Source organism: Alnus glutinosa, chromosome 4 (genome assembly GCF_958979055.1).
Source record: "Alnus glutinosa chromosome 4, dhAlnGlut1.1, whole genome shotgun sequence".
Classification (NCBI taxonomy): domain Eukaryota; kingdom Viridiplantae; phylum Streptophyta; class Magnoliopsida; order Fagales; family Betulaceae; genus Alnus; species Alnus glutinosa.
This window is the reverse complement of record NC_084889.1, coordinates 4,600,795-4,613,051: the sequence shown is the minus strand read 5'-3', so window position 1 is coordinate 4,613,051 and position 12,257 is coordinate 4,600,795. Positions and strand designations below refer to the sequence as shown.

General features: G+C 34.4%; 1 protein-coding gene across 1 annotated transcript; it reads right to left on the bottom strand.

Moving 5' to 3' along the window:
* Positions 1-362: 362 nt before the first annotated feature.
* On the bottom strand, positions 363-4,386 carry LOC133865805 (putative wall-associated receptor kinase-like 16). Its single transcript, XM_062302282.1, has 3 exons — positions 3,441-4,386; positions 3,124-3,297; positions 363-1,827 (listed from the first exon to the last, which is right to left on the bottom strand). The coding sequence occupies exons 1-3, from the start codon at positions 4,318-4,320 to the stop codon at positions 620-622; spliced, it is 2,262 nt and encodes a 753-aa protein (XP_062158266.1). The 5' UTR covers positions 4,321-4,386; the 3' UTR covers positions 363-619.
* Between the last annotated feature and the right edge of the window lie 7,871 nt (positions 4,387-12,257).

Sequence of the window (12,257 nt, the reverse complement as noted above, 5' to 3'; positions counted from 1 at the left end):
TCGACTTGCCTATTATACATATATAACTTATGTATCATCTCATAAATTGTTTTTGGTTTAAAAAATAATAGGCATACAGAAGTTCAATTGCACTTCCCTTTCATCACCTGGTCTAACTGCCTATATATAGCTAAACAAGAGATATATCAATAATTGATTCAAATATATAACCCATGTGACGTTGGACAAATACACTGAATACAGATCACGAAAATATACTGTGAAATTAGGGAAAAAAAGAAGAAGGAAAAAGAAGTTAAAAGAGGAGAGATAAAGAAGCAGCAAAAAAGAGAGAAGACGGGAAAGATCAGAGAGAAGAAGAAGCTGAGAGAGAAATAGAACAATGGAGAAGAGAAAGAAAATGAGGGAAAATTACTTTCTCAAAATTTTATTTAATCCATGTTTGTCTATATTAGAGTACAAAACATGCTTAAAGCCTTAAATAGACTCACAACGACTAGACTCTAGGGCATGCATCCCCCCTTTTACCTTAGGCAGCACCCATTTATTGAATTAGAAAAATACCTTTGACTCTTGAAAATTAAAACTAATTATAGAACTTAAATAATTACGTGACACAATTAACTCTTGCCATTACACATCACCTTGGGCTTATAAATTATCTGCCATCATTTACTCGTTTCGGTACATCGTTCCTCATGCTATCGTACTCGGTAGTAGAAGAAGAACCAATGCCATCATCAATGTTGAAAGAGTACTGTGTAGGGGCATTGAGCAAATGCTCAGTCTCTTCCATGTAGTGATCAACCTTTCCCCATGGATGTTTCCCCATAATTGTCAATCCCTCCAACTCTATTGCCACTTCTTTCATAGAAGGTCTATCTTCCCCTCTTACCCTTAAGCACCTTTTTGCAAGATTAGCAACTTCCTTTAGTTCTTCAATACTACCCTCATTCACAATGTGATCCTCAAGAATTTGAAGTAAGCGGTCCTCTTTTATTGCAGAAACAAAGAACAATGCGAGATTTCTATCACTTTCAGGCCTATTAAAAGAGAGTGCCTCTTTTCCCGTTAATAGCTCTGCCACAACAACACCAAAGCTATAAACGTCACTTTTTTCTGTTAGTTGATTGGTATGGAAGTATTCGGGATCCAAGTACCCGAAAGTTCCTTGCACCAAAGTGGTTAATTGTGTTTGATCAAGAGGTACCAACCTTGAAGCTCCAAAGTCAGATACTTTTGCCGTGTAATTATCATCTAAAAGTATATTTGTAGTTTTCACATCTCTGTGTATAATTGGCATAGAAGTCGAAGAATGCAAGTATGCAAGTGCTCCTGCAGTTTCTGCTACTATCTTCAGACGCTTTTCCCATGAGAGTGAGGATGATAAGCTTTTATTATGAATGTGGTCAGAAAGAGTCCCGTTTGTGATGAATTCATAAACTAGTAAGGGCACTTCTGTTTCTAGACAACAACCTAATAGCTTAACCACATTTCTATGATTAATTTGGGTAAGCACAATCACCTCGTTTATGAATTGCTCAATCTGGCTCTGATCACTGACTTTGGACTTTTTAATAGCAACCACCTTGTTATCTGGCAACACTCCTTTGTAAACAGTTCCATAACCTCCTTGGCCAAGAACTCTATTCTTGTCATAGTTGTTGGTGGCCTTTTCAAGCTCGTCTGCGCTAAAGATTTTATCTGTCTCCACAGAACCCCTGTGACTCAAGAGTCGTTGCTGTAACATTAATCCACCATTTTGTTTGAAAAATTTCTCTTTGAGCTTGAGAAGCTTTCTTCTTTTCAATGCCCAATAAATCCAAGAACCTCCCACAACCAGTGCTAAGAGGCCTATGCTGATACCTGCACATGTTCAAACGTGCATGCATTTTGATCAATATTGGAAAGAAAATATGTGACATTTGTTTTACAGCCTATCTAGCTAGTGAAGCCGCATACGCATACATTTAATTACCAAGCATGAGCGAACATTAATGTGGTTCATGTGCAATTTTATAGATCATAGTAACACATACGTAGTCTATAAAATAGAAGTGTATCAAAGTACGAAGATGTTGTGAACCAAGTTTTAACGAGCGTTAATTTCAACGTTTCTTTGTTAGTTGAGTAGAAGCCAAAAATTTTGGTTTTAAGCTTTCTCTTCCAAAAAAAGCTAGAATGCTACCGATCGATATGTATTATATATAATTTTGCTTTCTAACTAGAAAAGTAGCCTCTCTTTTTTTTTTTTTTCCGCATAATTTTGCTAATGTGAACTGGGAATTTGTGTGGTTGACACTAAACCCTAATTTTGCTTTCTAATGAAGGAAAGCCTTTATTAAATAAAACTGCTAAAGGCCAAAAGTGTTCTAGGAAATAATTGAGATGGGCGAAAGAATGGGTGGATTATCTTCGGAGATCATCATTTTGTTGTTGATGATCAGTTGAATATAAATAGGGGGGAAAGAAAAATAAAATAAAAAAAAAAAATGAAGAAGAAAGGATCCAAAGATATATGCTAAGATCAACTAAAAGTAATTTGAAGATATATCATATTTTAATTGAAATATGAGATAAATAATAGAGATAAAGTTTAAACTTAAGAGTTTCGTTCTAATATCAAGTTAAATATATCATCTTTTATCCTTAAAAACATAAATTTTAGAAATAAATGGTAATTTAACCGTTTACGTCATATTTCATGAAGTTGGTAAATCTTTTGCCTTGGTCTATTACGGTGAACTATATATATATAAAAGATGAGATCGGTGACTTTGCTGCGAGGAAAGACCTCAAGTCTAGCGTTAAGTTTCCAGATACTTTCCTCACATTGAACTTTGAATCATCATTCCGGATGTTTCTCCGTCCTGATGGATTCCACATTTACATAAAGGGCAGAGGACGAGCCTACGGTAGAGTATATCACTATATCTCCACCGCATAACATTATCATCTAAATTAGCCTCTATGATTGGTCTTAAAGTCAACACCTTTGAACCAAACCATACTTTGTAGAATCTGTGTTTTGAGCAGTTGAAGAAGTAATTAAACCTATCAGCTGCCTGAGGAAAGTAATTAAGCTCCATAACTCTCCTCTATTAAGCTAACAACCTAATAACAGAGGCTCACAATTAATTAATGTAAGTCTTAAGTACTTACCCAAAGCAATACTGATAACCTTAGATTGGTTCACTTTAGCACGGCAACTTTTTGTTCCGCTCCCATCGTCTTCGTACCCTTTTAGACAAGAACAATTGAAACCCCCAGGAAAGTTGTTGCATTTTTGAGTTTTATTATCGCAGCTCTCTGGGTGAGTTTTGCACTCATCAATATCTGAAACACAACACTGCAGCCCGTCATAATTAAGGTAATAATATAGATGTGCGAATATTACAATCCCAGAAGACTTAACTCGGCCAAAATCTAGAAAAATAAATAAAATAAAAAGGCTTACCAAACAAAAGGTATTTAATTACCTGTGCAACCATGAGGGAGGTATGGGTTCCCCTGAAAACCAGTGGAGCAATTGCAACGATACCCAGGACCGTTGGTGGAGTTGTAACATTCACTATACTCCGCCTTACATGCATAGCCTGTCATATTTCCCTTAGCATCTTCGCAAGTCTCATTTCCGACTGCCCAATCAAGCACAACGGGAACGGTCACTCTCTCCTGTAAATTTGTAAGATCTAAGGGGGAAAATTTGTATGCGTCTTCTTCCACTACAAATCCAAAACCACAAGGATTGAAGCCAAATACTGCGGAGTAATTGTCGAAGCTCCGAACTTTAGCAGTCAAATCTATTCCTCCTTCTGGGATAGAAGTTTGGCAACAGCCAATGCCAGAGCAAGTCCCGTTATCCACACTCTCAATTTTGTCACAGAGTGATATACAGCCAGTCGTGTAATTCTTTAGTACCCCTGAAGTAGCTTGAACTGCCCCTGAAATATACCCATAAGTGTCGCAACCGACAACAGTGAACTTGTTCCTCGTATATGAGACGGTAAACTTCGACAATGTGAATTGGGAATTTGTACGGTTTACACTAAGCCCTGGCTTGTTGTAGCAGTCACGGGCTACAAAGGATAAGACTCGCAGTTCACCATCCAGTGATATGTTGAGGACAGTAATATTACCTTTGCGCAGAAATGGTGTTGGAATCCTGGACGAGTAGTCACAAGTGATGAGAAAAGATGGATCAAGGTAACAGCCCTCACTTATTCCAAATGGGTAAGGGATGCTAAGATTTCCGCATCTCTGGTCGCAGTTTGGATCGGGTTGAGATGCTGCTACTGCTGCTAAAATGAAGGCCCCAAGAAGAAATTTTTGTTGCAAAAGCATTCCACGGAAAGCCATGGCTTGCCTTTTCTGTGTCTCTCTTCTTTTGTAAAATTTAGTCTTTCTTTGTCCAGACGACAACCTTGAATGACCTCTTTATAAAAAGCAATCACCTGTACGTACATGTGGCGGGACTAAGTCCTGGATGAGACTAAGAGACTAAGTCCTGTATGTGTTTTAAAGGCTTGAAAAAACACGTGATACTTTTAAAAATTGACTTGGGAGAATTCTTAAAACCTAATTTTGTAAAAATATTATGTTTTAAAGAATTTATTGTCCTTTAAAATGATAAATCATGTATAGAGGTAATTTTTTCATTTTACTTAACCTCCATAGGATATGCTTGGGTGTGTGAGTGACTCTTTGGGAACTCACGATGATTATTTTTGTTGAATTGGGCATATGACCATCTTATTTGAAAATTAATTGGTATTCAGTGAAAAAAAACTAAAGCCTTTTTATTACATTCAAAATCACATCCCGCAAAGCATGTTTTAAGGGTCATCTATGTAAAAAGAGCGACATTGTTATCTACAGCCCAACATGAAATTTCTTTACCAACAGGAATGATTAGATTGAACCTAAAACAATGAATCGTTTTAAGGGAGCCGTTATTTGTTGTCCACTTAAAAATTAACACTATCGTACTCGTAGAAGGATTTCATGTATGACGTTTACTTAAGAGGATGAACTTGATTATCAAACTCATTTTTTCTTTTTCTCTTTTATACTTTAGGGTCCGTTTGGATTTGTAATTTCAAAATGTGTGGTTTAAAAATAGAGATTAAAAAATATGTGATTTGAAAAAGTAATTGCCGTTTGGCCTTTAAAATTGCAGGCTAGTCTTCAAAATTTTATATTTTCAAAAAAACATCCACTTGCCTGCAATTTGAAAAGGCATTTTTTCGCATTTTCAAATCGTAATTTTTTAAAAATCTAATTCCTAAATAATTCATTTTCTGTAATTTGGTTTAAAATTGTAATTTTTTAGTTACGAAAATCGAAATTACAACGCATCCTTAGTAAGTCTACCAAGGTTTTTTTTTAAAAAAAAATTCTGTTTTCTTTCTATGTATTTATATTTATGAGATTTTTTATTTATTTTATAAGTAATAGATTAGAAGTAAAAACAATACAAAGGCAAAAAGACGAAATTTGGATGGAGACAAAGTCAAAGTTCTCCATATATATACCAAATCGACCCATAGGAAAACCTTATGACATCAAGTTTATGTATATATATGTGTAATGGGTGGAAGCATAATTACTTGTTAATCTTGCTTAGCTTCCAACACTTGTCAATCTTAGCATTCTCATTAAAGATCGTTGCTTCTGGTCTTGCTTCAAGTACTGATCGATGGAGGGAGGGATTAATTTCTTCAGATGGTCTTCACCCTCCAACAAGGTGATTTCATACAGGGCCATACACTACGCGTTGTTAATATGACGTAATAAAGTTATGAAGGTGGTTTCCGGCTTGACCCAGAGCACAGTTAAATGATTTTATTTATTTATTTTTTTGTAAACAGTTAAAGAAATTAAGGCTATATATATATATATTAGGCAAAGTACTTTGCAAAATCTTTATATAATCAACAAAGTAATATTAACCGAAGTGTAAACTTTTGTGCCCATCATGTGGTAAATTGGGTCGCAACCAAAAGTTTTTCTAGCTGCATTTCCATTCTTTCTTTCTTGTCTGGACCTTCTCCTACCTGTTTTGAAAAGATTTCCGCCTCTACTTTTTTAGTTCCTTAATTTGTTGTTTCTTTCTTTCTACTTATAAAAAGAAAAAAAAAAAGAAAGTAATATTTACTTAGAAAATAAAAAAATTAAAGGTCAAATAAAGCAACTAGCGTAACAGGGACGGTTAAACAGGGAAAGCAGCCGTTGACGAACTAAAAAAATTGACCCAAACTGTTGAAGGACCAATATTGCTTGGGACAAATTAGGCATGAGCCACGCGTCGGTCCCATTGGTCAAGTTTCTTGGATTTACGGGTCCGCGCGTACTTCTTTTCCATGTACAAGAAGATGAAAGCTTTTATTTATTTTATTATTATTATTATTTTTTTCTATTCAAATAAGAGAAAAGGAGATTACAAAAAAAAAATCCCTAACACTCCTTAACCAAATAGAAGAAATGAAAGGTGAATTAGTGAAAATGCTTTCGATTACAAGGTAAGAAATGATTCATTTAGCTACAAGTTGTGCATTAATATTAATACATTTAGAGATTTTAAAGCACTCCAAACATTTACAGAGAGCAAATTAACTTGAATATCGAAGATAACCGGTGCAATGATTCAGTCCCAAAAAAGCAAATGATCCTTTAAGGCAAGGTAATGAGCAGAGAATCCCCTTCGATAATCAAAAATGGGCATACCATAGAGACAACCAACCAAAGAGGCCAAAAGGGCAGCATAGACTTCACCCAATAAGACATCCATAGGGGGGCATGCAGTTTCATATTTTTTACTGCCAAAAAATTTCCAATGTGATATTGGAGAGTGGTTGCTACAACAGCGAAAGAAGGCCGGATGCCCACATCAAAATTAACCTTAAAATAACTTATGGGAGGAGGGTCCCAATCAGCCAAGACTTCATTTTGCAAACCCACCAAGCGGTGCCGAGTGGTGGTCTTGATACTTTTCAGAGCGATAAGGGGCACAGGAGAAATGGCCTCATGTATAAGCTTATTACATGTAAACTAAATCCGATCCATTAACACCAAAGTTGAAATTTGGAAGCTATGAACATCTTTCAATCACTGGAATGCCAAGGGAGAACTGAGGCCGAAGCAGAGCCTTTATCGAGCCTTGATCCAAACTACAAATGGCATATATTTTCATAATAGATTGAAAACCATATAAACAGGTCTTCCATTTTGTCTACGTAACATTGACAGTTAAACAATTAGAAAGAATAAAAAAAAAAATTGTTAAACTTAGGGGTGGGCAAATTATTCGGTTACCGCCCCACCGAAAACCTACCGATTGCAACCGAACCGTCTTCGACTGCCTAGCGTTTACAGTTTAATAAAAAAAAAATTAAAAATTGGAATAATTTTTTTTTTTCAAAATTAAAGTCGGGTCGGTAATCCGTGAAATAATTTTGGTACCAACCCAACTCGACAATGGCAAAACCACGCTGTTTCACCCAAAAAAAAAAAAAAAAAAAAAACACCGTTGCTTTGCTCATACAGACGTAACAAATCTACTATATATTCAATTTTAACATCTTTTTTCCCTTTCTCAATTTTCTTCTTCTAAACCCTAACCGCTGCCCCCCTCTCTCTCTCTCTCTCTGAAGCATATGAAGGTTGAAGTGATTCAAAGCGTTAAGTGAAGCCGAAGAAGCCCCACTGCCCAAAGTTACCTCTCCCAAACCCACAAAACTGTAGCCTTGGTTCCTCCCCGCCACACGTCGTGGCCGTGATGCCCAATCCCGGTTTACCACTTTTCTGATAGCAATTTCTTGGTGGTTTTAGCCTTTTAGGGTTCTCCATTGCTTTTATTTTGACTTGATTGTTGCTTGATAATGTTAGTGTTACAATGTATATTTCTATAGATTGTTGGTTTGATTTGATTCTATAAAATGGATGGGTGGTTTTTTGTAGATTGTTGCTTTGAATCTTTGATCGGAGGTTAGGGACTTACGGTTTTGGTAGTTTTCCTTTTTGTTTGTTGGCGAATCATATATTTATTTTATATAATAGTACTAGAAGCCTTCAAGATCATATAGTTTACAATTGTGATAAGTGACAATTTAAAATTAGAGAAATGCTTGGTTGTACACTCTCATCCCACTTCAAGATCTCTTAAAATTATAACAAGTTGCATCTTTAAAATTAAATCGAGCCTTAATTTCACTTAGGTCTTGTATATTTAAAATTGAATTGGTATATAAAATAGAAGAAGCCTTGAGAAAGGAAATCTTTAGTGCTTAAAATCTTGAGTGGTGTCCTAAAGAGTGTTAAGATTGTGGTAACTGCCAACTGGCATGGTAAAATATAGATTAATTAAAATAATTGTTTTGACAATAATTCTGTAGGATAAGCTTTGAATATGAGTACTAAAAACTGTTTTTGGTTGTAGTAATTGAAAAAAAGCAAGAGAATTGGAATAAGAATAATTATGCTAGAAGCTAAGAAACTTTCTTAAGTCCAAATATTCTAATAATTAAAAAAAAAAAAAAAAAAAAAAAAAAAAAAAACACTGTCATGCGGCCAATTTTTGGTGGCTGAAAATTAGATGCAAACTTAGATACATATCCTATTAGGTGGCTGAAAATTAGATGCAAACTTTCTTAAGGTAATAATCTTTCTTAACAATAATATGCATCGGTCAACCCCGTAGGATATAGATTTTGGAGAGATAATAAACACCCAATTAAGTGTCTCAACAAGTGTGTACACCCGGCCACGTGAATTACCACCGCATTATAAGGGAGCCATCTGACATACAAGTTTTTAAAGCGGGCATGCTTTTAATTTTAAAGGTTTATTATGCACGTGAATAATTGGTTGATTGGGGTCCGTGCTAATTAAAACTGGTATCAAAACTGGGTTGACGTACTGTAATTTTAAGATTATTGGTTGGAGTAGTCTTATATACGTTGGTATTCGAAAACTTAGAATATGGAGTATAATTATAATTAGTGAACAATGGGTTGATTCCCGATATATGGATAGATGGCCGAAGTCTGATATATTAATGTTGATTGTGACCAAGGGGTTAGTCATCCACGTGACACGATGACTTGGGTTAGTGAACCTGATTCCCGATTGGTAGATGGCAGATGTCGAGAAATGCCCGTAATGCCCCTGCACAACATGTGCATAACTATAGATATATGGAATGAAACTTAGTGATGAGACTTATTCACATGAATTTTATTTTATGTGTTTAAAGTTGTGTACGTATTATAGACAACAGTTATGTAAGGATAACTCCCCAATAACATATGCTATTTTGTTAAAAAAAAAAAAAAAAAAAAAAAACTCCCCAAGTGATGACTTAGATTAGTCAATACCGTAGGTTACTGTCACAGATTTGCATGTGATAAACATCCAAGTGTCTCAACATACAACTACGTTCACCACGTGAATTACCACCACATAAGAGTCATGACATCGATCTAACATGCAACTTTTTAAAGTTTTATTATTATTATTATATAAAGATAATATTTTGTACATAACTTTAACCATTTTACTCCTGTCTTAGAAGGATGGGGGTTGAAAGGGGTAAGTGTTCCCTCACCCTCCAAAAGTTTCTCTTATCCTTTGTAAAAAATTTCGAAAGTCTTGGTAGCCGCCCGGCCCGCCCCTCAATCACTCATCAGGGGCAACCAACACTATCCTCAGTCACCCACTCATTAGACATCAAGGGCAAAGTGCAAACGACTCACTTAGCGTAGTCTTGACATTTTTTCTTTTTCAATTTCAGTTCAGGCGGGCTCTTAGGTCAGTTAAACTTCCATTTGTCCATATTTTGAGAAAAAGTATCTCTTGTTTTTCATTCCCATTTACATAAGAATGAATACTATGGTTTGCATTTCGAACAGGCATGAATACAGTGTCTATAAGATAACTTCAGTCTTGAGAGTTATTTGGTGTTTTTATACGGTATCCGGGGTTGTTTCTCTCCTATGGACGTCTTCCTAGCTCCTGAACTAGCATACTGGAAGGAAATCCCTGAATAAAGGTTTTACCCGTTTTTATTATTTCTCCAAAACGAAACGTTTAAATAAGCTTTAGTTGCCTAAAACGCACATTTAAATAAGTTTGAGAAGCCAAATCTTTGGTTTCCAAAGTTGTCAGACTGCCAATTACAATAATTTTTTTATTTATTTATTTATTTTTAAATGCGTCACGTGACGACTTGATTTGATTGAGACTTGAGTGACCGAAGTCACCGCATGGCTGAGTGGCCGAACTTAGAAAATATTTTTTTTTTTTTTTTTTTTTTTTTTAAATAAAAACACTAAAGTATATATTAAAAACATTGAGTTGCGTTTTTGTGCCTCTCAAGTCTGAAGCACCAACTTGCAAGTTGCAACTTTTATAACCTCTCAAGTATATCACGGCCATCAAATTGCGACTCTTCTTACGATAGTCCTTTTTGGCTGTCAAATTTTTCTTCTTTTAGCCATTTAATAATTATTATATAAATTGTTTAGCTCTTTTTTTTTTTTTTTTTTGGAGAGCACGAGAGTTTGTACAGTGAAAAGAGCAATTTTTTTTTTCTTTTTCAATTTGTCTTTCTTGAAAATTTTTAGGTATTTAATCAAACTTTTTCATTAATTAAGCTTTTATATTTAAATTACTCTTTTAAATTACTTGTTTAAGAATATATCTAGTTTTTATTATTTTTTTTTAATTTTTTATTATAAATTTTAATTGTATGAAATATATAATTTTAATTACATGAGATTATGAAGGACAACAATGATTCCATTTAATTTTATTAAATTGTTAATTTATTTTATTTATTGTATTTTTTGAAATATTTTTAATCAATTTATTTTTTAATCTTGACCCCCTGAACCAAAATCATGTCTCTGCCACTATGTCAAGGTGGTCTTCTAGCTAGTTTTAAAGTTTTTTTTTTTTTTTTGTTTTTTGTTCTAAAAATATAAAATAAAATAAAATAAAAGTTGTCACCTGAATAAAGATGATCAAAAGTTATATCTTAGAGTAACAATATTTCATATATATACGTGTGTGTGTGTGTGTGTGTGAGAATTGGCTTGATTGATTAGGGTCTGTGCTAATTAAAGTCTGAAATCCATAAGTAACAAATAAAGAGAAGGGTAATCTTGTTTCTTTTGAAGGCCCTGCCTTTTATCTTTTCTTTTAACCTTCTACCTACGATAATTTTTGAAGAATAGTTGAATGCCGCATGTGATAAAACTTAAAACTTTGGATAACGTTCGAACGACATGTACTCACGTTCAAACGCCCCTTCTTTGGCAATATTTTAATTAAACTCACTTTTTCATTAAATCCATATTTTTCTAGTGTCTATACGAGCTCGCCTCAAATAGTACAAGATTTTCATGAGACCTCGAGTTCATTATTTTGTACTCTTTGGAAAGAACCTTGGCATCCTTACGCCTTCATTCTCAAGCTTCTCCTAGAATTTGTTTAAACTACACAAAAATAATCCTTCAGCCACCATAATTTCGGGTAGTAGAGGAAGCTTGACAGAAGATTTGTAAGCGTTTTGAAACTGTTGCGATAGTAAACAAACATGTTGTTTGCTAGGGTGAACATTAGGTTTTTACTGCACGATTTTATTTTTGAAGAGCTTTTAAAAACATTTTTACTTTGTCATAAAAATTGTTGTCTTTAATTAATCTCTTTACTTCTTTATTTAATTTTGATGAAATTGTGTGTGGTTGTGAAATTTTAATTGGTCGTGATTGTTGAAAAAACACATACTCAACCCTAGCACATACTCAACCCTACTCTAGGTGTTGTTTGCGGTAGTTGGGTGTAGTAGCTATCACAAACCCCTCACCCCCCTAATCGCAATGTTATTCCATCACATGAACATATTAGAGAGAAAGCGAAAGAGACTACAAAATTATTATTATTTTTATAGCCTTTTTTTTCTTGGTGTTAGAATAAACGCCTGGATAAAAGATTTTATTAGCGCGCGTTTATTTTAAAACCCTAGTCGTCTAAAAAATTTTCAGGTGTTTGTGGAAGCCCCAAAAACATTCTTGGCATTTAAATAAGCCAAGAATTATAAATACCAAATATTTATGGCATATATATATATATATATATATATATATATATATGTACCATAATTCTAGAATTTATAGCATTTAATTACTTAACGCTATGAACCCCCATTCAAACTTTCATAGAATTTCTTGGCATTAACTAAATGCTAGGAGTAATTATTCTGGCAACGTAGAACAATTAATTCCTGGTCACAAAGT

Bases quoted from the DNA above. Each gene is read 5' to 3' on its own strand.
- LOC133865805 (XM_062302282.1), bottom strand. From the start codon at position 4,320: ATGGCTTTCCGTGGAATGCTTTTGCAACAAAAATTTCTTCTTGGGGCC. The intron at 3,298-3,440 runs GTAATTAAATAC...GTTGTGTTTCAG, and splicing joins CCTCCCTCATGGTTGCACAG to ATATTGATGAGTGCAAAACT. The intron at 1,828-3,123 runs GTAAGTACTTAA...GAACATGTGCAG, and splicing joins GGTTATCAGTATTGCTTTGG to GTATCAGCATAGGCCTCTTA.